The sequence below is a fragment of the Salvelinus fontinalis genome, chromosome 18 (assembly GCF_029448725.1).
Source record: "Salvelinus fontinalis isolate EN_2023a chromosome 18, ASM2944872v1, whole genome shotgun sequence".
NCBI lineage: Eukaryota > Metazoa > Chordata > Actinopteri > Salmoniformes > Salmonidae > Salvelinus > Salvelinus fontinalis.
The window spans coordinates 19,892,586-19,918,605 of record NC_074682.1 but is presented as its reverse complement, the minus strand read 5'-3'; the positions used below and the strand labels follow the sequence as shown (position 1 = coordinate 19,918,605).

Sequence of the window (26,020 nt, the reverse complement as noted above, 5' to 3'; positions counted from 1 at the left end):
AGCCTCTTTAAAATCATGTTTATACTCAATACTTAAGTTCAAGGGTGTCACTAGTTGTCAATCAAGTGCAACTGTGGTTTAGTGTGTTCAGAGAACACATAATTCATTCTGAGACACATATAATTTTGTAGAGGAGAGATAACTGAAATCAATGCTTCTGTCTTTCTATGCTCCTTCCATAAGCTTTATCAAGATACCAGAGTTTTATGTGTCCTTGATACCGAACTACACCCACCATGACTGTCCCTTCCCCCCGGCCCCCGGCCCAAACACCGCTTAACCCCCTTCCACTAACCCTAGTTCCCCCTAATCTCAATCTTAATAATTACATTTGGTTGTCCCTGGGAGAAATACATTTCCCAGGTATGTTTTATCTCCTTCTAAAAATACGTTCCAGCAGCTCTAGTTATTTATTAGCTGGATTCACCTCACCAGTCCGCTGCCTTATCGCAAATTGCTTGAAGCCGTTAACACCAGGCATTTTACTTACAAAGTCTAATAAGGGGAATATTTTGCTTCACCACAGTGAGTCTGAGCGGATGACTTCGGTACTCCGTGTCAAGCTGTGACTGAGGTGTGGCTAGGCTCTGGAAAATACGATTTTGTATTTTCTGCACCCTCCCTCTCCACAAATGCATAGTTTTTTAAACCTAATTTTTAACGCTTTTGGCTTGTATCTAAGGCATCTCGCAGAGATTCAGCTCATTTTACAGTCACAGTACCTTGGCAGGTGCTTTGGCAGTATTTGACAGCTGTTAAACGTGATGTGGGGGACAAAGTCTTTGGTGGTGTATGGATAGCATGTGGTACTTCCTGAAATAAATCCAATACGCTAGGGAGAGCAGTAAGTAGACATAGCAGGACAGTATTCACTTCTTTTGCGGTTCCACCCCTGATGAACATTCCCACGTAATTTACTGTGTGTTTGTACATGTGTGTGTGACGTGTATGCATTTGAGGAGTGCCCTATGCAACCACAATTCATCACACTAACCAAAATTAAATATCTCTGATAAATATCTTGAAACACACATACACACACAGGCTTGCAGCTCTCTGTAGGATATCTCCCACCCAGGTCTCTTTGGCAACAGTATTTGATTTGGTTTAAAAGCTTCAGCGCCACCAGATGGTTGTCCAGACATGAAGCAGTGGGTTTGTCATTAGCAGAGGGCAGGGGGGATGGGTGATGGGTTCCAAGGGGGTGGGCTAGGGGACTCTGTATTTGGGGCCACGTTGAGCCCTAGGAGGGTGAAAGCACCTCGCCTGGGCGTTAATTGAATTACTGTACACTGTATCCGGCACTCATCCGCATCCCATACTGCAGCATTACACTCTGCAACTTCTGCTCCTGACAAAACTATGTTTATTGGCTCTATGTTTATCGATGTAATTTAATACACCCCCCCCCACACACAAAAAACACTTGCATCTGGCACTGGGCATGTAGCTTTACTCATTCAGCTGTCTTAATCTTGACAGGAGAAATACATTCATCTTTCATATCTCCATTTCAATGGTCACCATGACCGTGACGGAGGCCATATTTGTTCGGACAAACTGAGAACCAGAACCCAGGGAGAAGAACCTCTGAGAGAGAGTGATAAAGAGACAGAGACCAATACAATCACACAAAGAAGCATATTGTAATTACACTAGCCTCGGGTGGGATCAGTACACAGGTCACAGGTGCCCATATGGATTCAAAAGGAGTTGGAAACGACTGCTGTAGAACACTGATGAATTCACATGCTGGAACACCTCAGCATGCAAAGCACTCTGTGAGAGGTCGTAGGTCAGGAAATTGTGAAATACAGGAAGAATCACTGTGTGTCATAGAAAGAGCAGATGATTCATTGACTTGTTTTACAACAGTGTATGGGTTGAACATAAAGACCCTGAGCCCATATCAGTATTGGAGCTGCATTGACCTGGTCTTGACCCCTTAGGTTAAGTCTCTGGCTTGCAGGAGCAGCGAAGGCCTGGGCTATTGATTCTGAATTACTAATCAGATGGTATTTGCAAGAGACCTATAATCTCAGTCAGACGCTGACTCAAGTAAGCATTTCATATGGTCAACTGTATACTGTAACTTTCTCCATGTCGTTACCATATATTGACTATGACTTCTTTATGAAAGTGCCAGTGAACTAGTTATGAGCGTTTAGTGCTTTAAGTAGATCGTTTCAGTTTCATTATTAAAAATATAATCACGGTTTTCCAAAAAATATATATATATTTATTTTGATATTGAATGCACTTTGCATTATGTGGGTTGAATACTGTAATAACACAGAGTAAAACAGTGAATTAAAGTCCCATGATGGTAGTAACTCTCCATTATCACTTATTAATCATCATTTATTTTACATGAATTTACTTTACTAAAATATTTGTTTTATTTGATTACTTTGTTATTTAATTACAAGTCCTCATTTTCTCAAAAGAGCTGCTGCCTGACAAAATCAAATTTTTTGTAGTTCTTCCAAGTAAATAAGGCATACTTTTATGACTGCTAAGAACCAACTATCAATCACTTAGATCATGTATTTTCAGGCTCGCGAAGCAACTGCTTTCTATCCTTCTGGATCGAGTGTTCTCTCTCTCTGTGTCTGCTCCGCACAGACCGGACAAGTGTAAGCGGGCGCACAATGGATTATGGTCCTTGGCAGTTAATTACCACATTTTCTGGGCTAACTTTGTAGAATATTGGCTTGTGGGAAAATACAACTACTACATCACCCATTTCAGGCTTGATCTTATTTATCTCTACAGAAACATCGAACTCACAGAAAATAAACAAACGGAATGGAATATAAATAATTGAACCAATGTGGTCAATTAGTTGTTTTAAAAATGATTTAATCGCTCAGCACTACAGCGTACTTGAAGAATATTGAGTGTGATGGCTGTTATAAATCATATTTTTTATTATTATGCTCAGTCTCATTCAATCTGAAGAGGAGCTGCCCTTGTAACAGTGGAGCATGTTAGCTGGCGTCATTCACTGATTCCGTATTCATCCCCGACACTCAATACAATGAGTCCTAATTGTTGAAACGAAGCTACTGCAAAGAGGCTTGATGCAATAGGTGCTAATACATTCACCATGCCATGATGCAATGACAGGGTAATGTGTACATGTCAATGACTGCCTGTAGTGTGGTAGTGCTCTTTGTTTCATGTCTTCCTTCAACCCTCTCCCTCTCTCTCTCTCTCTCTCTATGTGAATATGTGTGTATGAATAATGTGCGTGTTTGTGTGCATTTGTGTGTGTGCGTACGTGTGCATGTGTCTCCGTGCCTGTGAGTTTGTGTTTTCCTGACTGCAGAGAGGCCCAGTGCATTGACCTTGGCGGTAGTGCGCCAGCTAGCTCCGTGGCTCATGCCCAGCTTTTGTAACTAAATGAGAGCAGGAAGCAGGAAGTGCTGTGCTATTTCAAGGTCCCTCTGTCTTTACGCCTCTTAACCTCTGGGCCTATGATCTGGGGTCAGTCCATCCTGCTCAAGTAGCCCACCCCCCTCAACCTTTCTGAATGCCTTTGCTCTGGTCAGGAGGGTTGGCTGTGTTGACTTAGTTTCCGTCCTATGCTGTAACTGTAACTGTAGTCTGTTTACTGACGTTTCCATTCTGCATTGGAACTGTAGATCCTCTCTTCTCAGCTGTCATATCTAGCCACTGCATTGGAGAGGCTCTTAGAGAGGGATAATCACGGTCAGGCTTTCATCTGCAGGGAGCTTCTTAGCCATGGAAGTCGCAGTACTGTATGTGGTGTGTTTGTGTGGCTGTGATTGTATCCTGTGTGCTGTAAAGCCTTAGTTTCCTCATGCTTAGAGGTTGTTGGTTGACTTTACCAAGCCTTACTTTTAGAGAATATCTCTCTCTCTCTCTGCTGCTCCCTCTGGATGCTCCTAACAGGGCAGCCATCATTACTCCGCTTATGTCATTAGGGCTAACAGTGTGTCCTGGAGCTTGGCTGGGCTGGCTCATCATGATGCAGGCGTGGTGTGGATTCACCCACCCAGCGAGGAGACATCTCATCTCTCAGATTAATCACATCCTTTGCTCCCCACTGCTCTCTCTGACACTTTGCCGCTCCCAGATGACACTCCTCTACCAACACAAACCCTCACGCCTCTGTGCCCTATACAGCAGAGATCTCTGATTGGATGAGATGAGGTCAGAAGCCCCACCCCATCCACATGGTTTTGTTTTGACCTTATATTACAGATGGAGGGGTGGGGATTGTTGTGTCTGACATTCAGTACTAGCTTTAACCTGACTGTCCTCAATGTCATGAAGACAGACCACTAAGCTACAGGAGCCCAAGGAGCCCAGAACAACATAACAGTGTTCTTTATAATGGCTCCACTCACAAGTCTAAGAGCTGTCATTTGTCACTACACTACCATACTGCCACTTTTATCCTGCTCAGCCCCGTTTTATTTGTGTACTCATTCTTTATTTACCCAGATGGCCCCTTTGAGCTTAACAACGTCTTTTTTGAGGGAGACCCAGTCAAAACAGCAGCAGCATACACCATACACTACACGCTACAGGGTCATACATCAAAAAGGACAATACCGTAGCAGCACACTGGAGCTTAGAAAAAGAGCTCAGACAACATTGAGCGCTAGAGGACATAGATCCATCCTTATGATTATTGAAATGTCACATGAGAATTGCATGAGTTATTAGGAGAGCAGACCATTTCCCCTTTCACTGTAATGCAGAGAGAGCGAGAGAGACGTGCAGTAGCAGATGTCTGTTGTCTGCACTTGGATTTTGCTAAGTGGCATCTGTTATGGATTGTTTTATATGTACTGACCTTCAAGCCTCCGTTTAGAAAAAAAAGAAACGACTGCATCTAATTTCTCTTTAGTTCCTGCCCTCCGTGAATGCCACAGATGAATGCAGATTTTTTACGGGAAGACGATGCCCACAAATCACCCCTCCATCCTCCACCAATCAGCCGGAACATTACTAAAGATCACCCACAGTCCCCTGCTCTGCATTCTTATGAGATGACTGCTCCCTCACGGGGTAGCACTGTACTGTGGATTTGGTCATTGCTGTCGGGCCATGCTATAAAGGACTTCTCTAACCTTTACCGTAAACATATCCATAACCCTAAATAAAAACACAGATTTAGCTTTTTTTTATAAAACTTGCTACTGTAGGTTCCACAAAAATCCCATTAAACATGATTGACTTGGATGCAACCCTTTATCTAATTTATTATAAAGTGTGTCTCTTCTTGTGCTTCCTCCTATAGTGTCTGTTGAAGTGTATGAACTACGGTTGCAAAGGGAGGGTATATTACTGGAAACTTTCAAAGTTTACCAGTAAACTACCAGAATTGTTGTATCTTTGAAAACAAGTCTAAGAAGCGGTAGATCTGTTTTATGTGCACTATTTCTTTGCTTCCTTTTCTTCAATTTAGTTTTTGCATCTTTTACTTTCAGTTATGTACACCAGCTTCAAACAGCTGAAAATGCCATACTTTTGGTTATGGAAAATATATTTCACTTCGGTTTAGATGGTACAATGATTCTGTACACTATACTTGCTTGTTTTGTCCCATAGCAACCAGGAAATGGCAGCGCAATTTCTGCATATCTGCATAGTGCACCTTTAAATAAGATGATTTTAAAATAAAAAATGGAATGGCAAAGCTTTCAAACATGATCCTAAATACAAACCATCAATTTGTGGTTTTATTGAATACCATTGGTGTCTTTAAGAGTCTATTGATGCATCTGTGCCTCAATCAAAGTAACATAATACAAAAATCCGACAGTTTAAGATAGAGATATCTGTTTTTGCATGGGCTGCGTCTCGATCCACCGCATCCGCCAATTTCGCCCTTCCACATCAGTAGTGGAAGGTGGCCGAGCTACAGTGGTGTTTGTCAGACCATGAGACGTCCCGAAAATCGGTCTTCTAACGAAAACTAGTTATGACCACTCTATGGAAAGATGAGACTCTCACAAACACGATGGTGAAGGTAACTCATACAAATGAATACAGGACTGGTCTGAAGGTAACCCATACAAATGAATACAGGACTGGTCTGAAGGTAACCCATACAAATGAATACAGGACTGGTCTGAAGGTAACCCATACAAATGAATACAGGACTGGTCTGAAGGTAACCCATACAAATGAATACAGGACTGGTCTGAAGGTAACCCATACAGACGAATGGAAGTATGGAGGTAGTTTAGTGCCAAATAAAATAAGTGGTAAAATAAGTGTCCAAAAAAACACAAGTATTCCCTGAGCATTCATATACAGTATCTCCTCGATATGGGACAGACAATTCAAAATCTAATTTCTTATGATTTCTTTTTTACTACCTTTTTTACCATTTATGAATGTGTTATTCAATGCTTTTCTATTGGCTATAGCAGTAAAGGCCATTCAAAAATATTTTACCCCCCCCTCTCTCAGCGGCTTAGACTTGTAGAGGTTATTATGAGGGTTTCAGCAAGCATGACATATCCTTTATTTTTTATTAAATTGAGATTTTTTGTCACTGGCCTACACACAATACCTCATAATGTAACAGGTAAATGGTGTTGTTTTAATGTATAAAAAATGAAAAAATGAATTTATTGGGTCAGTACGTATTCTTTTTGTTATGGCAGGACTAATTAAGTTCAGGAGTAAAAATTGTCTTAACAATTCACATAATAAGTTGCATGGACTCACTCTGTGTGCAATAACAGTGTTTAACATGATTTTTGAATGAATACCTCATCTCTGTACCCCACACATGCAATTATGTGTAAGGTCATTGAATACATTGAATATTCCTTTGAGCATGATGAAGTTATTAATTACACTTTGAATGGTATATCAATACATCCAGTCACTACAGAGATAGAGGCATCCTTCATAACTCAGTTGCCGAAGAGGATGGAAACCACTCAGGGATTTCACCATGAGGCCAATGGTGACTTTAAAACAGTTACTGAGTTTAATGGTTGTGATAGGAACAAACTGAGGATGATTCAACAACATTGTAGTTATTTCACAATACTAACCCAAATAACAGAGGTAAAAGAAGGAAACCTGTACAGAATAAAAAATAATCCAAAACATGCATCCTGTTTGCAATGAGGCACTAAAGTTTTTCAGGATAAAAAGTAAAATAAAGGTTAAATTAAAAAATGTTTTAAAAAATAAGCACAGGCAAAATACTACAGGATAACCTGCTTGAGTCTGCTTTCCACTAGACACTGCGAGATAAATTCACCTTTCAGCAGGACAATAACCTAAAACACAAGGCCAAATCTACACTTGAGTTGATTACCAAGAAGACAGTAAATGTTTCTGAATGGCCGAGTTACCATTTTGACTTAAAAATCAAAGGCAAAACCTGAAAATGGTTGTCTAGCATTGATCAACAACCAATTTGACAGAGCTTGAAGAATTTTGAAACTCATAGAAACTCATGGACAATATGGACACTGTATTTGTTGTCAATGTTTTGGCATAAAAATAGTGGTAGTTGTGAAAAAGTCAAAAGTTGGATGAGTTGCAGAGGTAATTGAAATAATGCCATTGTTGATTAGATGCTTTTTGATTAATTAGGATATTTTCTTTTAAACCATATGATCTATCTTCTAGAAACTCATAGACAATATGGACACTATATTAATTATTTTAAATTATTCAAGTATAAATGACCAAAGTTCCGATAGATAGCCATACATTTTCTGTTAATAACCAAAATTACTGAAGATTCTGGTAACTTTGCAACCCTAGTATGAACAAAGAACTAAGGAAATATCTATAAGGGACTTACTCCTGTGTCGTGGTTTCAATGTGTACAGTATCTGGATATAGACAGATGGCAGTGCCTACTGAAACATGAATGGGCTATTTCCTTCACAGTGGCAGAATGTGCCTTGTTTTGTGATAGGGGTATAAAGGAACGCATGGCAGCCCCTGTGTTTATAATTGCAGAGGACAAAAGGTTGTGTTAACAGTAGCAGGACTGTCTGCCTTCACAGTGGAGGTGTCAGTGTTGGCTTTGTGTTTGGCTCAGCGACCATGTCCTCGGCAGACCGCTTATTAATTAGCATCAGTGTAAATGGAGCGACCATCCATCGTGCTCGCTGTCTCCTGTCTATAGCAGATCAATGCAGGGAGGAGAGGAGGGAGACGGGCGCTTGGAGCTGCCGCGCGACTTCAAGTGGATTTTCCACGACACTAAAGACCCATTTGAGTAATGTCCCTCCGACACTCTCTCGTGTTGCCTTCCAGTGTTTCTGCTTCATGGACGATGCACTGGCTCTTTGGCTTTACAGCTCTCTCTCTCTACCCTTCTCTCTCTCTTTATCTCTCTTTCTCTATCTCTCTGTCTTTATCTCTCTTTCTCTCCCTCTCTTTCTGTCTCTCTCACCTCTCTCTTTCTTGCTTCTCTTTCTCTATCATTCTCTCTATTTCCCTTTCTCTCTTGCTCTCTCTTTCGCTATCTCTCTCTCTTTCTCTAATCGCTCTCTCTACCCTTCTCTCTCTTTCTCTCTTTATCCCTCTCTTTCTCACCCCTCTCTCTCTCGCTCATCTGTGTACTGCTCTCACTGCCTTTGGCTGAGACTGTGGTGGACTTACCCCATGCTGGGTTGTCTCCGGGGACTGATTCCCTCTTATCTCTGCTTCTCTCCCTACCCAGTCTCAACTCCATACCCTAGGCCCAACTACAGCTCCTATCCTATAGCCAAATGCCAAGAGCAAACTACCAGCCCCTATTCCTTGCACCCCCATCCACAGCCCCAGCCCCATACCATCTTAATCCCTACCCCAGACCCTGTGCCTGTCCCTCTGCCTGGGGATCTGGTCACCCAACAGAGAGTGCGTGGAGAACTATTACTATTACAGCCTTGCAAGGTTTATTTAACGTGACAGCTGTTACTCTCTGATCACCACGGTGCAAGTGTTTTGGACTGCCAGTATGTGTGTGTATGTGTTCGTGAGAGAATAAGAGAGGGTGTGTTTTGTATTCATGTTAGTAGGTTTTAGTGTGTGTATGTGTGTGTTCGTGTGTGTTTTCCTGCCGCGGCTGTCCTTCAGCAGTAAAGAGGTATTGGAGAGAGATGTAAAGAATGCTAATGAAATGTACCACGGGGGAGAGGACTGCCCTGGCTGGCTCACACCGTGCTGTGTTTTTGTGTGTGTGTTTGACCGTGTGTGTGTGTGTGCGTTTTTGGACACCCCATGCTACCTCCTCGAACCACTGAGGATAAAAAGTGTATAAAAAAGCCAAGGTTAAGTACATGAACACAGGATTCGGCTCTGCATTTTAATTAAGTGAGAGCAAACAGGCAGCAATAGCTTCAATAGCTGGCCCGCCGTGATGGATGGATGGATGGCAGGAACCAGTGTTCTCCATATCTCTTCTCAATAGGAACTTTTGTGTGACTCTTTCTGTGTGGAAACAAAGACAGGGTCAGCCAAAGTTTCAGGCTTTTTCAGCATTACTGGCAGTACGTACAAAGTTGTGGTTGGCACGCACGTCTATTGTATTTGCTTTGCAGATTTTGCATGGTGTGTTTGTGTCGGTGTGTTTACATTCTGTCCTTGCTTATCACCCCTTTCAGATATACAGTTGAAGTAGGAAGTTAATATACACTTAGGTTGGAGTCATTAAAACTCGTTTTTCATCCACTTCACAAATCTCTTGTTAACAAACGTTAGTTTTGGTAAGTTGGTTAGCACATCTACTTTGTGCATGACACAAGTAATTTTTCCAACAATTGTTTACACAATTGTACACAAATAACAAAATTGTTTTCACTCTATCACAATTCCAGTGGGTCAAAAGTTTACATACACTAAGTTGACTGTGCCTTTAAACAGCTTGTAAAATTCCAGAAAATGATGTCATGGCTTCAGAAACTTCTGATAGGCTAATTGACATAATTTGAGTCAATTGGAGGTGTACCTGTGGATGTATTTCAAGGCCTACCTTCAAACTCAGTGCCTCTTTGCTTGACATCATGGAAATCAAAAGAAATCAGCCAAGACAGAAAATAAATTGTAGACCTCCAAACGCCTGAAGGTACCACGTTCATCTGTACAAATAATAGTATGCAAGTATAAACACCATGGGACCACGCAGCCAACATACCGCTCAGGAAGGAGATGCGTTCTGTCTCCTAGAGATGAACGTACTTTGGTGCGAAAATTGCAAATCAATCCCAGAACAACAGCAAAGGACCTTGTGAAGATGCTGGAGGAAACAGGTACAAAAGTATCTATATCCACAAATCCATAAAAAAGACAGACTACGGTTTGCAACTGCACATGGGGACAAAGATATTACTTTTTGGTGACATGTCCTCTGGTCTGATGAAATAAAAATAGAACTGTTTGGCCATAGTGACCATTGTTATGTTTGGGGGAAAAAGGGGGAGGCTTGCAAGCCGAAGAACACCATCCCAACTGTGAAGCGCGGGGGTGGAACCATCATGTTGTGGGGGTGCTTTGCTGCAGGAGGGACTGGTCCACTTCACAAAATAGATGGTATCACGAGGGAGGAAAAGTATGTGGATATATTGAAGCAACATCTCAAGACATCAATCAGGAAGTTAAAGCTTGGTCCCAAATGGGTCTTCCAATGGACAATGACCCCAAGCATACTTCCAAAGTTGTGGCAAAATGGCTTAAGGACAACAAATTCCAGGTATTGGAGTGGCTATCACAAAGCCCTGACCTCAATCCAATAGAAAATGTGTGGGCAGAACTGAAAAAGCGTGTGTGAGCAATGAGGCCTACAAACCTAACTCGGTTACACCAGCTCTGTCAGGAGGAATGGGCCAAAATTCACCCAACTTATTGTGGGAAGCTTGTGGAAGGCTACCCAAAATGTTTGACCCAAGTTAAACAATTTAAAGGCAACGCTACCAAATACTAATTGAGTGTATGTAAACTTCTGACCCACTGGGAATGTGATGAAAGAAATAAAAGCTGAAATAAATAATTCTCTCTACTATTATTCTGACATTTCACATTCTTAAAATGAAGTGGTGATCCTAACTGACCTAAGACAGGGAATTTTTACTAGAATTAAATGTCAGGAATAGTTAAACTGAGTTTAAATGTATTTGGCTGAGGTGTATGTAAACTTCTGACTTCAACTGTAGCTCTATATGAGTTCTCTATCCTATTGAATCTGGAGGTTGACATTGCGGGTGCGATAGGCTCTTTTTGGCAAGACCAATCACAACTATATTCTTCTTGTGAAAGCACCAATGGCATTCTCTATTTCCAGGACACTGCAGAACTGTCTACTGTATTGGGCTTTCTGTTAAAGCTGAGACCTGATCCGTGCAGAGGTTTTATAGTTCTACACTCTGAGCCTTATTAGATTCAATCTCACATTATCATTATCATTACTGCAGAGTATGACAAAAATGTCAGCCCCCAATCTCTCTCTCATAAGAGCACATTTCTCTAATAGGAAAGGAGAAGTCTATTGGGTCAAAATTCATTTAGGCCAGGACAGCAGAATGGAACCTCTGGCAGCCGCATTAGATCATTGGAGACATCCCTAGCATTACCTCCACTGTTAAACAAGGACTTTCTCAAGTCAACACTATATGGCCTATGCAATGAATCTTAATAAGTTGCTGTTTTTTTAGACAGGGTTTTTCACATCACTAGTGCATGACTGCTGGTGGTGTGTGTGTCTGTGCGCGCGAGTGCACGTGCGTGTGTGTGGTTTGTGTGTGTCTGCTGCATTGCTGGCTGTGTTGATGTTGATCGTCTCTGACAGGGTCTAGGAGAGCAGGGAAGTGGTGACTTGTGGTAGATGAGATAGAGAGCAGTGGATAGGAGGGCAGGAGGTGGATGTGTTGAATGGTAATTGCAGTGTTCTCCTTAGGTGCTTTTGCCCATAGTTTGCTAAATGTATTACTCCTTAAGCAAATACAGTATTCCATGTGTTTTATTAAACCTTGTAAGCCCTTGTGACTGTTTTTAAACTGGCACTAGAAGTCGAAGGCTATTCCCTCTGTCTTCCCTCCTTTCTCTTCCTCTGGAAACACAAAGAAGGACTCTGTTCTTTTATCCCTGCTTCCCCTCTTCCTCCCCTCCTCTCCTCCTGCTGAACAGTTGCCAGGCAGCAGGCTGCCCATCACAGTGACCCGGATACTGTCGTTAGGAGAGCGGGCTGGGCTGTAAAAATAGTCCCGCCCCACAATGACCGGACACTACATAGCTCTGTCCTCTTCTGTCCCTCTTTCTCCATCTATTTGTCTCCTCTCCTTCAACCCCAACACTGCCATCTGTCTCTCTCTATACTTTTCCCCCATCGTCGCCTCTTCTCCTCTCATCCCTAGTTTCCTCTCCCCTCCCCATGTTGTCATTGGCACTGACATTAATATAATTTTGCTACAGTGGTGGAGGATAGTTTCACTGCAGCCCTGGGCCTCTGTGCTGGACTTTGGCACTGTGAACTGACTGACTGCTTTAATGGACACCGGTGTAGACAGTGGCTTGCTGCTAAATGACTCACCGGCGTCCGAAGCGGTGCAGCCGTGGGAAGGAAGGAAATGAGCTAACACGGTATGTGTGTTAGAGAAAGCAAGTGAAGGTTCAGAGACAAAGGGAGAGAGGGACATTGAATGACAGAAAGAGAGACAGGAAGAAGAATAGTGAGAAGATGGTGGAGGAGATGGGGTATTGAGTATTGGGAATAGACAATGTAATTCATAGAAAAGCCATAGACTGTCATTGACATTAACAGTCATGCTCAAGGTTACATCCCCAAGAATTAAAGAAGAGCAAAAGCAAAGAGTCACCCATTGTTTATATCAAGCCCTTATGTTCCCACAATACCCAGCGAGAAGCCTTTAAAATTCCATTATGCTTTGATTGTCATCTGTGGTGGCCCAGTGTCCATGGTGATGCAGTGAGTAAGTAAGTAACCTACACTGTGTTCTCTTACCTGTGACGCTCTCTCTCTCTCTGTCCTTATAGCTGCAGGTGGCCATTTTATGTCAGATGAGATGTAGAATGGCAGTTACCCCCAGGTACTGCCAAAGCCCATTTGTGGCACAGCAAGGTGGGGGGGGGGGGGGGGGGGTGCATGGGTGACTCTTAACCAAAACCCTGAGCAGCCAGCAGCTCACATCCCAAAGCCACAGTCACAATGGGCCTGGCGTGATCAGATCTGACAAAGGAAGGAGCACACACATGCACACACATACATAAACACACACACACAACCATCATCCACACACACACACAGCCATAATCAAAGAGGCAACATCCTATCTCAGGTTGGTCCCCTGCTCTCTGCCTCAATGTTCAGAGACCCTCCTCTCTTTACCAATGAGCTGCACTATGTATCTGTATTCACGCCTATGTTTAAGAATGTTATTGTGGCTTTCGTGGTAGGATGTTTTGGTGAGTCATTGTAAGCACTGTTTGAGGTGCCGGTTGAGTAATTCAACTGTGTTCAAGTCACAGTCAGACCCTGTTTCTTAATGAGTGCTTTTTTGTTCTACAACAGTAAGCGAGTGCAGTGCCATGTTGGTGACATCCTTGTCTTTTCTCTCCTCCACACAGCGCTGACAGGAGGGCAGCCTGGGGCCACGCAAGGGAGCCAAGATGGCCGAGTGCCTGGGACCAGACTCAGGAGAGCGGCTGAGGAGTCCTACTGGGCCTACTCAGGTGTGTGTGTGTGTGTGTGCGTGCGTGCATGCGTGCGTGCGTGTGTGTGTGCAGCATGGTTATTACTCTCTCTCCTCTGTTTCCCCCCTCTCTCCCCACCTCCCCTGCCCACTCTCCCCCTATCCTCCTGCTCTTTAGAGAAGAGGCCTCAGGGATTCTGTGGGGGTTTTATTTTTATGTTTCTGTGGAGAAAAAGTTACTTTTGTTGTCCCTCTGAGCGATATTTGGAGTGGAGGAACCTTCATCTTTTGCTGTGCAACCAAGCCTCAGGCAACAAATGATCTTTATTTGATTTATTTAAATATTTCTGTTTGTTTACTCTGATTGTAACCCGTCGCCGCTGCATTAAAGCCAGGGGCTTGGGGCAAAGTGGATCTTGTGACAGATTCACTTAGCGAGCTGAGTATTAATGCTAAGATCTACTGATTATATGTTGTGTCATGGAACACTTATAATATTAAAGAGTTCTATAACACTGATGGAACTGTGGGTGTAATTTCAGCAAGAGGAAAACAATACAGGTTCTGTTGGACGATCACAGAGATGCCTCCATTTTGTAAGCTGGCTGGATTTCTGCTGGTGCTATAGTCAGTGTTTTAGATGTGTGTGTGTGTGTGTGCACATATGCGTGTGAGAGTCAGCTGAGGATATGAAGTTATGCAGGGTTTATTTAAGGGGATATGAGGTTATGCAGGGTTTATTTAAGGGGATATGAGGTTATGCATGGGTTTTTAATAATCATCAGTCCCTCGGGGGCCTGGTCACCCACCGCAACTGCTCCTCTCCAAACCCCTCATACCTCGCTATACTACCAGCAACCACACTAAATAATACTGAACTGCATCTCTCTCTCTCTCTCTCTCTCTCTCTCACTTAGTCTCTCTCTCTCTCACTTAGTCTCTCTCTCTCTCACTTAGTCTCTCTCTCTCTCACTTAGTCTCTCTCTCTCTCTCTCTCTCACTTAGTCTCTCTCTCTCTCTCTCTCTCACTTAGTCTCTCTCTCTCTCTCTCTCTCTCACTTAGTCTCTCTCTCTCTCTCTTAGTCTCTCTCTCTCTCTCTTAGTCTCTCTCTCTCTCTCTTAGTCTCTCTCTCTCTCTCTTAGTCTCTCTCTCTCTCTCTTAGTCTCTCTCTCTCTCTCTCTCAGTCTCTCTCCCTCTCTCTCAGTCTCACTTAGTCTCTCTCTCTCACTTAGTCTCTCTCTCTCACTTAGTCTCTCTCTCTCACTTAGTCTCTCTCTCTCTCTCTCTCTCTCTCTCTCTCTCTCTCTCTCTCTCTCTCTCTCTCTCTCACTTAGTCTCTCTCTCTCTCACTTAGTCTCTCTCTCTCTCACTTAGTCTCTCTCTCTCTCTCTCTCTCTCTCTCCCTCATCCCTCTCTCTCTCTCTCTCCCTACTCTCTCTCTCTCTCTCTCCCACTCTCCCTCTCTCTCTTTCTCTCCTACCCTCTCTCTCTCTCTCTCTCTCCTACCCTCTCTCTCTCTTCTCTCCCTCCACTCTCTCTCTTTCTCCCCCATCTCTCTCTCTCTTGTCTCCCCATCCCTCTCTCTCTCTCTCTTTTCCCCTCACTCACTCTCTCTCTCTCTCTCTGTCTCTCCCTCTCTCTCTCTCTCTTTCTCTCTCTCTCACTCACGCCCTCTCTCTCTTTCTCTCTTTCTTTCTCTCTCTCTCTCTCTCTCTCTCTCTCTCTCTCTCTCTCTCTCTCTCTCTCTCTCTCTTCGGAGTGCATGCTGGGAAGTGAGTCGTCAAGCAGGAGTGTTTGTGAGAGCGACTGGATTTCTTTTCATTCTATTGGGTTTTGGTATGTAAATATATATATATTGATTAGTTGGTTTAAAGATAATTGTTCTAATTATTAATTAACAAGTAGAGGGGTGGTGGGATAGTTTGAGGTTGTTTGTTTTCGCGAGGGCACAACCAGCTGGTTGAGGCTGGTTGAAATGTCCACTCGTGAGAGTTTGGAGTATGAAAAACTTAGTCGGCGCAATGGAATTAAGATTTTGGCAGAGGTTGGATGTTCAGTGGAAGAATGTGTTTTAGCGGTAGGTAGTATGATTGGGTATGATAGCATTAAATCAGCCTCAAGGATGAATAGCGCAGTAGTGATATTCTTAGATTCTATTGGAAAAGTGAATACGATGGTGGAGAACGGTGTTGTTTTGAGGGAGACACAGACGAAGGTATTTCCACTTATGAATCCGGCTAAGAAGGTTATATTGTCTAACGTACCACCATTTGTTAGAGATGAAGTGTTGGAGAGAGAATTATCGCGTCATGGTCAAATTGTATCTACAATAAAGAAAGTTCTTTTTGGATGCAAATCTCCGTTGCTGAAACATGTCGTGTCTCATAGGAGGCAAGTGCATATGATCTTAAAAAAGGACGTTGATGAACTGAATTTAGCGTTCAGTTTTAAGATTGATGGATTTGATTATGTTTTTTACGCTTCTACTGAATCAATGAAATGTTTTGGGTGTGGAAGAGAGGGGCATTTGGTGCGTAGTTGTCCTGAGAAGGAGCGCGCAGAGCCCGGTAGTAGTTATAGTGATGGTACAGATAATGCATCGACGCAAAGAGATGAACCTGCTAAAAGTACAGGGGAAGGAAGAAGGTGGGCAGATGTGGTTGGAAAAGGGGGAGAGGAAGGCAGTGTGGATACGGGGACAATTGTGGTGGATCAGAACAAGGAGGGAGGGGAAGCAGTCTGTGAGATTGCGACTGCCGTTGCTGAGGTGGTGTTGGAAAATGAAATTGGAGATAAAGAGGAAATTGAAATAACAGGAAAGGAAGAAGCTGTTTTCAAAGTACCGAGAAGTAAGAGAAAGAATGTAGGGGGTGGTGAAGGGTCTAATTCTAAGAGGAAGGTAGAGATTGATAAATTAGTTGAAGATGAAAAGGTTGAAGAGATGGGGGAGTTTTCCTCTGGGGAAGAGAGCGGGAGTGAGTCATCTGACGCGTCACAACAAAATAGTGAGATAATTGGGGAGGAAGGAAGGTATGGAATTAAGAAGGTACGCCAATTTCTGAAGTTGACAAAAGGGAAGAAATATATGCAGGATTACAATATAACTGATTTTTTCCCTGAAAGTGAATTGTTTATTGAATCAGCAAAGTTTTTGATGTCAAAAATAACAGGGGGAGGTTTGACAAGCCCTGAAATTGCTAGACTTAAGAAGGTGGTCACGAGAGTGATAAGTGATGTAAATTCTAAAGAAAATGAAAGGGTTTAGTTGCAGTTTTAACCCTGTAAAGAGATGGGATGTCTGTATTTTCCTCTGTATATTTTTTTCATTCATGAGCAGTTTTAAGATTTCTTCTTTAAACATAAATGGCGGAAGAGATGTTAAAAAAAGAGCGATAGTGTATGAGTTAATTAGGGGAAAGGGAAGTGACATAAATTTTCTACAAGAAACGCATAGTAATTTGGAAAATGAAGTTATGTGGAAAAAGGAGTGGGGGGGGACAGTGGTGTGTAGTCATAAAAATTCTAAAAGTGGGGGTGTGGCTATATTGTTCTCAAGGGGGTTTTTGCCTTTGTCTTATGAGGTTGAAGAGGTAGTTGAGGGGAGGTTATTAAAAGTTAGAGCAAGGTATGAAAACATCACTATGTGTCTGATAAATGTCTATGCCCCAGTGGTGGCAGTTGAGAGGGTATGTTTTTTAGAGACATTATCAAATACCATTGAGAAATGTAACAATGAAGATTATTTATTTATTGCTGGGGATTTTAACTGCACAGTCAGTGATTTAGATAGAAATCACCAAGAACCTCATATAGCCTCAAGGACCTTTTTAAAACGCCTCATTGTAACACATGAATTGTGTGATATTTGGCGGAGTCAAAATGGAGGCACAAGGCAGTACACCTGGGCGCATGTGAGAGAGAACATCATCTCTATGGCAAGGTTAGATAGGTTTTATTGTTTTGAGCATCAATCTCAGGTCTGTAAATCAAGTGTGATAACCCCAGTGGGATTTTCTGATCATTGTTTAATAACAGAGGTGGTGTTCATTAATGATGTAAAACCCAAAAGCGCATACTGGCATTTTAATATAACTTTATTGAGTGATGCTCACTTCAGGAAATGTTTTTGTTTTTTCTGGGAGAGGTGGAGGTCTCAAAAGGACAGTTTTGTATCCATTCAACAGTGGTGGGATATAGGGAAAATCCAGATTCAACAATTTTGTAATCAATACACGAGGAATGTCACCAAGGATATCATCAGATCAATGAAAGCCCTAGAGTTTGAAATAGTGGAACTCATGACGTTGGTTGAGACCACAGGAGATCGAGGCCATACGCAGGCACTCAAGAAAAAAAAAGTTGAATTGGCAGACCTGCTGGGTATCAGAGCACAGGGGGCATTGGTGAGAAGTAAGTTTCAGGGAATATCTGAAATGGATGCCTCATCCAAATTTTTCTTTGGTTTAGAGAAAAAGAATGGACAAAGAAAAATTATTCATTGTCTCAAATCAGCTGTTGGACAAGAGCTCACTAGCCCTAGTGAAATTAGAAAGAGGGCAGTAGAGTTCTATGCTGAGCTCTACAAGTGTGAGTACAAAGAGGATAAAACAGTGACACAGCAGTTCCTTGATGGGCTCCCAAAGGTGGATGCAGAAGCTCAGGTTGAGCTTGAGCAACCATTGTCTTTGCAGGAGTTATACTCTGCATTAAAAGGCATGGAAAATGGAAGGGCACCAGGCTTTGATGGGCTTCCCGTTGACTTTTTTAAGTCTTTTTGGACTATGTTGGGAGAAGATTGGCTGGCAGTAGTTAGTGATAGTTTAACCGGAGGGTTACTACCATTAAGCTGCAGAAGGGCTGTCCTCACCCTACTGCCCAAAAAGGGAGACCCTAGGGAGGTGAAAAACTGGAGGCCGGTGGCTTTATTGTGCACTGATTATAAGATCCTGTCCAAGGCTTTGTCCAACAGGCTGAGGGAGGTGATGGGGCAAATCATACATACGGACCAGTCCTACTGTGTTCCTGGCAGGCAGATAGGGGATAACATTTCTCTGATTCGTGACTTTTTGGACATCTCTAGGGCTATTGGGTTGGATGCAGGTCTAATTTCAATTGATCAGGAAAAGGCATTTGACCGAGTTGAACATCAATATTTATGGCATACGCTTGAGGCGTTTGGGTTCAGCTCTGGTTTTATTGACATGATAAAGGTGATATATGGTGACATTGAAAGTGTATTGAAAGTTAACGGTGGTTTGAGTGCTCCTTTTAAAGTGTGTAGAGGTATTAGGCAGGGATGTTCTTTATCAGGGATGCTGTATGCCATTGCTATAGAGCCACTACTAAATAGCATTAGAAGTCGCATTGAAGGGGTGTACCTTTCCAAGGATATTCCTCCTATTCGTCTTTCAGCCTATGCTGATGATGTAGTTGTTTTAGTGAAAAATCAAGCGGAGGTGGATAGTTTGAGTCTAATGGTTGATCGGTTTAGGGGAATATCCTCGGCAAAAGTAAATTGGGAAAAGAGTTGTGCTTTACAGATTGGAGAATGGTCTGGAGGGATCATGGCTTTGCCAGGGGGATTGGAATGGTGTAAGGGAGGGTTTAAGTATCTTGGAGTGTACTTAGGAGATGAGGGGATTATGGAAAGAAATTGGATTGGGGTGGTTGAAATGGTGGAAGGGAGGATGAGGAGATGGCGTTGGTTGTTATCTCGAATGTCATATAGGGGGCGAACTATTATAGTTAACAATGTGATTGCCTCTGCATTATGGCATCGGTTGGCAGTTTTAGAACCACCATCTGGTCTTCTGGCTAAGATACAGGCAATTATGGTGGATTTTTTTTGGGATAAATATCACTGGGTTCCACAAAGTGTTTTGTATTTGTCAAAAGAGGAGGGGGGACAAGGTCTGGTACATCTTGCTAGTAGGGCTGCTGCTTTCCGTTTTCAGTTTATTCAAAGGTTGCTTTATGGACAGGAAAATGTGGTGTGGAGGGGGGTAGCAGGCCTTGTGTTACAGAGGGTTGGAGGATTAGGTTTAAAGAAGGCTTTATTTCTGGTTGATAGTAGCCAGATTTCTAGGGAGGGAGTACCTCCGTTTTACAGAGGTCTTCTCAGAGTGTGGAGCATAATGAAGGTGTCCAGACGAACTTCAGCGGAGTCAGTGCATTGGCTGTTGGAGGAACCTCTGGTGTTTGGGGCAAGACTGGATTGTACAACTGCAGCTGTTCCACATTTCTCCAAGATTCTGGTGAAGGGAAAAATAATCACCTTAAGACAGTTAATGGCAATGGCTGGGCCCGACTTAATGGATGGAAGACGGTTGGCTGAACATTTGGGGGTGAGGTCGGAAAGGATTGTTGGACAAATGCTGGGAAGCTGCAGGAAAGCTCTGTCAGCGGAAGAGTGGGGAATGCTTAATAGCCACAAGAAGAAGGAACAAGATGAAGACGTCTCATTTCCAAGATTAGGGATTACACCAAATATCACAGAGTCAGAGAGAAAGGGTATATTGTTGGATTTGAGAGGGTTGGAGGAGGTGGGTTTGGATGAGGTGAATGGGAAGGATTTGTATAGGGGGTGTGTTAAGGTGTTAAACAAAGAGAAATTGAAAAATAGAAAAGACACTCCATGGAGGGTAAAATTGGGAATTGATGACAAGGTAAAGCCAGCATGGAGAGCACTGTACAAACCACCGTTACAAAAGGGTACTGGTGATATGCAATGGAGGGTGTTACATGGCATTATTGCAGTTAATGCTTTTGTATCTGTCATTAATTCAGATGTTAGAGATGGATGTCCTTTTTGTAATATAAGAGAAACCATTTTTCACTGTTTTATGGAGTGTGAGAGGATAAAACCTTTATTGGAAATACTGGAATCATTGTTTAGAGCTGTAGGTGAGATTTTTAATAACAATGTTTTTATTTTGGGGTTTCAATATAGTAAGCAACAGAAAAGAAAATGTCAAATGTTAAATTTTATTTTGGGACAAGCTAAGATGTCAATTTTTTTGAGTAGGAAACATAAAATAGACACGGGATATGAGAAGGATATAAGATGTGTTTTTAAAGGATTAGTGAAAGCAAGAATAAAAGTGGATTTTGAGTTCTTCTCAGCTGTAAAAGATCTCCCATTGTTTGAGGAGAAGTGGGCATATGAAGGAGCGCTTTGTTTTGTAGAGGAGGGGAAATTATTTTTTGTTGAGGAAATAAGTTGAATGTATATGTTCTTTTGTATTTTTATTTTATTTATTTTGTGTAGGAATTACATTCATTGTTTCATTTCTGAAAAGGCAGTGTGTCATTATTTATGTTAACAATTGAGTAGAAAATAAAGGTTTTATAAAAACTCAAAACTCTCTCTCTCTCTCTCTCTCTCTCTCTCTCTCTCTCTCTCTCTCTCTCTCTCTCTCTCTCTCTCTCTCTCTCTCTCTCTCTCTCTCTCTCTCTCTCTCTCTCTCCTCTCTCTCTCTCTCTCTCTCTCTCTCTCTCTCTCTCTCTCTCTCTCTCTCTCTCTCTCTCCTCTCTCTCTCTCTCTCTCTCTCTCTCTCTCTCTCTCTCTCTCTCTCTCTCTCTCTCTCCTCTCTCTCTCTCTCTCTCTCTCTCTCTCTCTCTCTCTCTCTCTTTCTTTCTTTCTTTCTTTCTTTTGCTTTCTTTCTGGGCCTAAGGGACCTGCAGGAAAAGAGAGGCACACAGTATATGTAGGGTTGTTCTTAAATATCGCCTGAGTTTGTACACAGCTCTAAGCTCTCCCCTCTCTCTGTGTGTGTTAATGCGTCATTCTCTCTGGCAGGCAGATGGGGCAATCTGCTGTGCCTTAGTGAGGTAGCCATGCTGGAATCTGTCATCAGAACACCAGTGGATCTGATTAGAACTAGCTCATTTGGACAGAGCTTTAGAACTCTGATGTGTCATCACGGGGGACTGCTTTTACTGCTTTTACGGTATTCATAATTACAAGTGCTATCCCATATATTTTAAGAGGCCTTTTTGTGAGGGTTTGACTGAAACACTGAGGCCAGATCAATAGGCCCTCCCTCACTCTGTCAACTCTGCCTTCTGCTCCAGACGCCGCTACAAACATTCAAGTTCATATTAAAGTTGATTTGATGGAAAGTTCCACTTTTCCACTTCAGAAAATCATTACCTCAAAGGCATTATAAATCGTCCCCACGCCCCTCCCTCCCCTCACCCCCAACTTGCTGGATATTAATTTTAAAGCCCTGGTGGCCTCAATACTTCTGGCATCAATGGGGAGACGTACCCTCATTTATGAGATAGAGAATTCACCACCTTGTCCTTTACATATCAGTCCTCGTAGCCTGTTTCATATTCACTGGCAGGCTTGAGTTGAGAGCTCTCAATGTTTTGTGTGCAGACTTGAAGAAAAGGAATGAAGATGGAAATTGATGATATGTTGTAATGTAGTTTAACTTCAGAGGACTAAGGGCTGTGACTTAAATAGACAGCTTATAAAGTTAGTCATTTCTGTGAGGATATTAAACAGAATGGTCTTTTCTAATCCTCTTCAGTATGCTGCTTACTTGGTATGCTTAAATCAACCTTCTATTCTTTAAGTGTGACTTTACTTCTTAGGATTGTTTGTACACGTATAGTTTTTCTTTGTGTATTTCTGAGGAAATGTAAATATGCGTTTGAATAGACTCTCTATGTATTTTCAGTTTGCTGTAGTAGGGGACAATGAAAAGCTTAATTGGATCTACCTTGACTCTGCAGTGCTCACCTTTTCCTAAAATGCACTTCAGGGTGTTACCTAATAGCTTAATATGTACATTACTTACTGAATGGGCTCTTCAGACAGGGTCCTTCGTGCAAGGTGTGATGGGTTGTGTATTATCCAACTCCTTTCAGTGATTGCATCGGCACTCAGTGGAATTCCATGTAATTCAAGATTTATCAGAGTTATGACAACGGGTGGGTTTCTGGTTGTCATGCCAACCTTTACAAAATGGCCTGCCATAGAGGTTCTGAAATGACATCATGACAATTACAGACTCAACTGTCAACAGCAGTCCTTGTCTTATACAATGATCTGCAGTGAAGATGGAGAAATTATTAGTATTATTTTCAAACATAGAGAGAGTGCGAGAGAGAGTGAGAGAGAGAGAGAGAGAGAGAGAGAGAGAGAGAGAGAGAGAGAGAGAGAGAGACTAAGACAGAGAGACTAAGAGAGAGAGAGAGACTAAGAGAGAGAGAGAGAGAGTGAGACTAAGAGAGAGAGAGAGACTAAGAGAGTGAGAGAGAGACTGAGAGAGAGAGACTAAGAGATGGAAATATAGGGAGAGGGAGATCTAGACAGAGAGAGAGAGAGAGGGATGGATGGATAGATATTGTGTCAAGGCAGCTGAATGTTTGTAGAGAACAGAGACGTGTGGCAGCCTAACAGAATAAAAACAAAGCCTCAGACCTGACTTGGCATGCTAATGAGAGCAGCTTCCTATTGTGGTGTTTGAGTCCTCTTTTCTCTCACTCGTGGCTCTACTTGTCCCTGTCTGTGGTGGCACATCTCAATCACTATTTTACTCTGTCTGCCTTTCACACTACTATGTCAGTCAGTGTTTGCTTGTATGGTCACCCTTTAGTTGGCTTTAGTTGTGATACAGGAACGTTGTCTGGTATCTCTGAATGGCTCCGCCTGTTCTCAGGGTATACTATAGCTAATAGATCAGATAGCTCTGCTGCAGCTCTCAATTTGTGCTAACGAATTCACCTATGCAAATGCATCATGTGACATAATGCTGTAACAGAAACAGGAAGTGTGAGAGAAGGGAGGAAAGGGAGGGTTGAGGTGGAGGCTGGAAATGGGAATGACAAGGAGTGAACAGAAGAATGACAGAAGAGCAAATGAGAGCGATGGGCAGAGTGTGTGTGAAGGAATAAATAAATTAATTAATTAATGAGAGAGATAGGTAGACAGCCCTTGCTCTCTGGCTCTGTGAGGCTCTGTTTCTTTTGTTCATGAATGCGGCGAGCAGAGCTTGTCTGCGTGCTGTGTTTAAGTATGCACGGCAGAGCAGCACGGCCCATCATGAGGCCACTCTAATAGAATGACCCAGCACTGCTGACAGCAGCACACTTTCCTGAAAACGGAGCCGCATATCTGCCACTGTACTGCAGTAATTGTGCAATTTACTGTACAGCCAGTATCCTGCCGCCCTAATTGAATATGACTTTGTACTGTTTGAGTAATCTCTCCATTTTAGACCCTGACCTCAGGCATGCTTCAGCTCCGGATACAGCGGAGGAGAGAGAGAGAGAGAGAGAGAGAGAGAGAGAGAGAGCGAGAGAGAGAGAGAGAGAGAGAGAGGGAGAGGGAGAGGGAGAGACGGAGAGACGGAGAGACGGAGAGAAGGTTGGAGAGAGAGAGAGAGAGATGGGGAAAGGCGGAGAGAAGGTTGGAGAGAGAGAGAGGAGGATAGAGAGAAGGAGAGGTGTGAGTTAGAAGCGCCTCACGCAGATAAAGCATGTAGGTCACATTGAGAGGCGGTGTGTTCCTGGCGATGAGATCACTACCATCACCATTTGGGGTGGCAGGTAGCCTAGTGGTTAGACCGTTGGGCCAATAACCGAAAGGCTGCTGGATTGAATCCCCGAGCTGACAAGGTAAAAATCTGTTGTTCTGCCCCTGAACAAGGCAGTTAACCCACTGTTCCCCGGTAGGCTGTCGTTGTAAATAAGAATTTATTCTTAACTGACTTGCCTAGTTAAATAAAAAATAAAAAATCACTGCTACAGCTGCTGCCATCTTACCAGGGACACACCGTTCGCTTTGCACACAAAACAGGAGAGAGGGAGAGAAGGGAGGGAAAGGATGAGGGAAAAGAGAAAGGAGGGAGAGAGAGAGGGTGGGTGGAGGTAAAGATATGAGACCAAAACTAGACGTCTTTGTCTGATACCTAGCTTCTCTGATTTGGCTGTTTGCCGCTGAGTGAATCCTGTGTTATTTCAAGTGTTTGGCCGTGTTTTTACTTGTTTGGTTTTATTTCTCCTGACTGTTTGTGAGTGGCTGGGCCTGTAAGTGGGTTATAAAGGGTACGTGGGAGTATGGTGGATGGATCTCCCTCTCCCTTCCTCTCCTCCCATTCCTCCTCTCCTCCCATTCCTCCTCTCCTCCCATTCCTCCTCTCATTCCACCTCTCCTCCCATTCCTCCTCTCCTCCCATTCCTCCTCTCATTCCTCCTCTCCTCCCATTCCTCCTCTCATTCCACCTCTCCTCCCATTCCACCTCTCCTCCCATTCCTCCTCTCCTCCCATTCCACCTCTCCTCCCATTCCTCCTCCCATTCCTCCTCTCATTCCTCCTCTCCTCCCATTCCTCCTCTCCTCCCATTCCTCCTCTCATTCCACCTTTCCTCCCATTCCTCCTCTCCTCCCATTCCTCCTCCCAATCCTCCTCTCATTCCTCCTCTCCTCCCATTCCTCCTCTCCTCCCATTCCTCCTCTCATTCCTCCTCTCCTTCCATTCCTCCTCTCCTCCCATTCCTCCTCTCCTCCCCTTCCTCCTCTCCTCCCCTTCCTCCTCTCCTCTCCTTCCATTCCTCCTCTCCTCTCATTCCTCAGCACGGAATAGACTGTGCTAGTGATAGAGAAGAGATGAATGAATGGAGGGAAGGAGGGAACGGGGGAAGGGAAGTGCAGTGAGGGGGAATTACAGGCTGCTATTGACTTCATTAAATCATTTTTCCTGACGTACACACGGGAGGCTTGGTAGTAATATTTTTATTACATAAGATATGCAGAATAAGATATTACTTGGAGTTATAAACACGCCAACGTATTAGTAATGCAAAGCCTTAGGCTGCATTAGGATGAATTATGTAATTGTCATCATTTTCATAAATGCATGGAAACATTCACCTGTCAGCCAGCAAACTGAGCTGCTCACGAACTATTTATCTGGATGACTTTATTTAGTTTCCACAGTTATTCTATCAACAGGCGATCAAGATTTGTTTTAGCTTACAGAAATACTATTTCTCTGAATAGATTAATTAAATGTGCCTCGATCAGGCGAGTGAAAGCAAAATGGAGTGAATGAGATCAGCTCAAGTGTAGGTGTCTGTGTGCGCAACGTGCATGTGTGTGTGTGTAGATAAATGAAGGTTCAGCAGAAGGCTTCTAGTTCAGCCCGGCAGCCTTTAGATAATCACAGAGCTGAGATGGAGATACTGTATGCAGCCATGTCCGTCGGTAGAGGGAGAAACAGAGAACGAGGGAGAAAGAGAGATGGAGAGAGAGGGAATAACCCAACAGGAGGGGGAATCAGGGTGCAATCAAGAGCACTTCCTTGGAATATCCATCTGCCGGAGCACCTTTGATCATGTGCAGGGGAACGGAATTCCCACTG

The 26,020-nt window shown here is 43.0% G+C and overlaps 1 protein-coding gene across 2 annotated transcripts in view; it reads left to right on the top strand.

The window, feature by feature from the left end:
* The window catches only part of LOC129815123 (receptor-type tyrosine-protein phosphatase gamma-like), a 305,416-nt gene that overhangs the window by 61,616 nt on the left and 217,780 nt on the right, over nt 1-26,020 (top strand). For both annotated transcript variants that reach the window (XM_055868515.1, XM_055868514.1), the window contains exon 2: nt 13,582-13,686. In XM_055868515.1, coding sequence (XP_055724490.1) covers nt 13,582-13,686 — 105 coding nt within the window. The remainder of the gene's footprint in view (nt 1-13,581; nt 13,687-26,020) is intronic.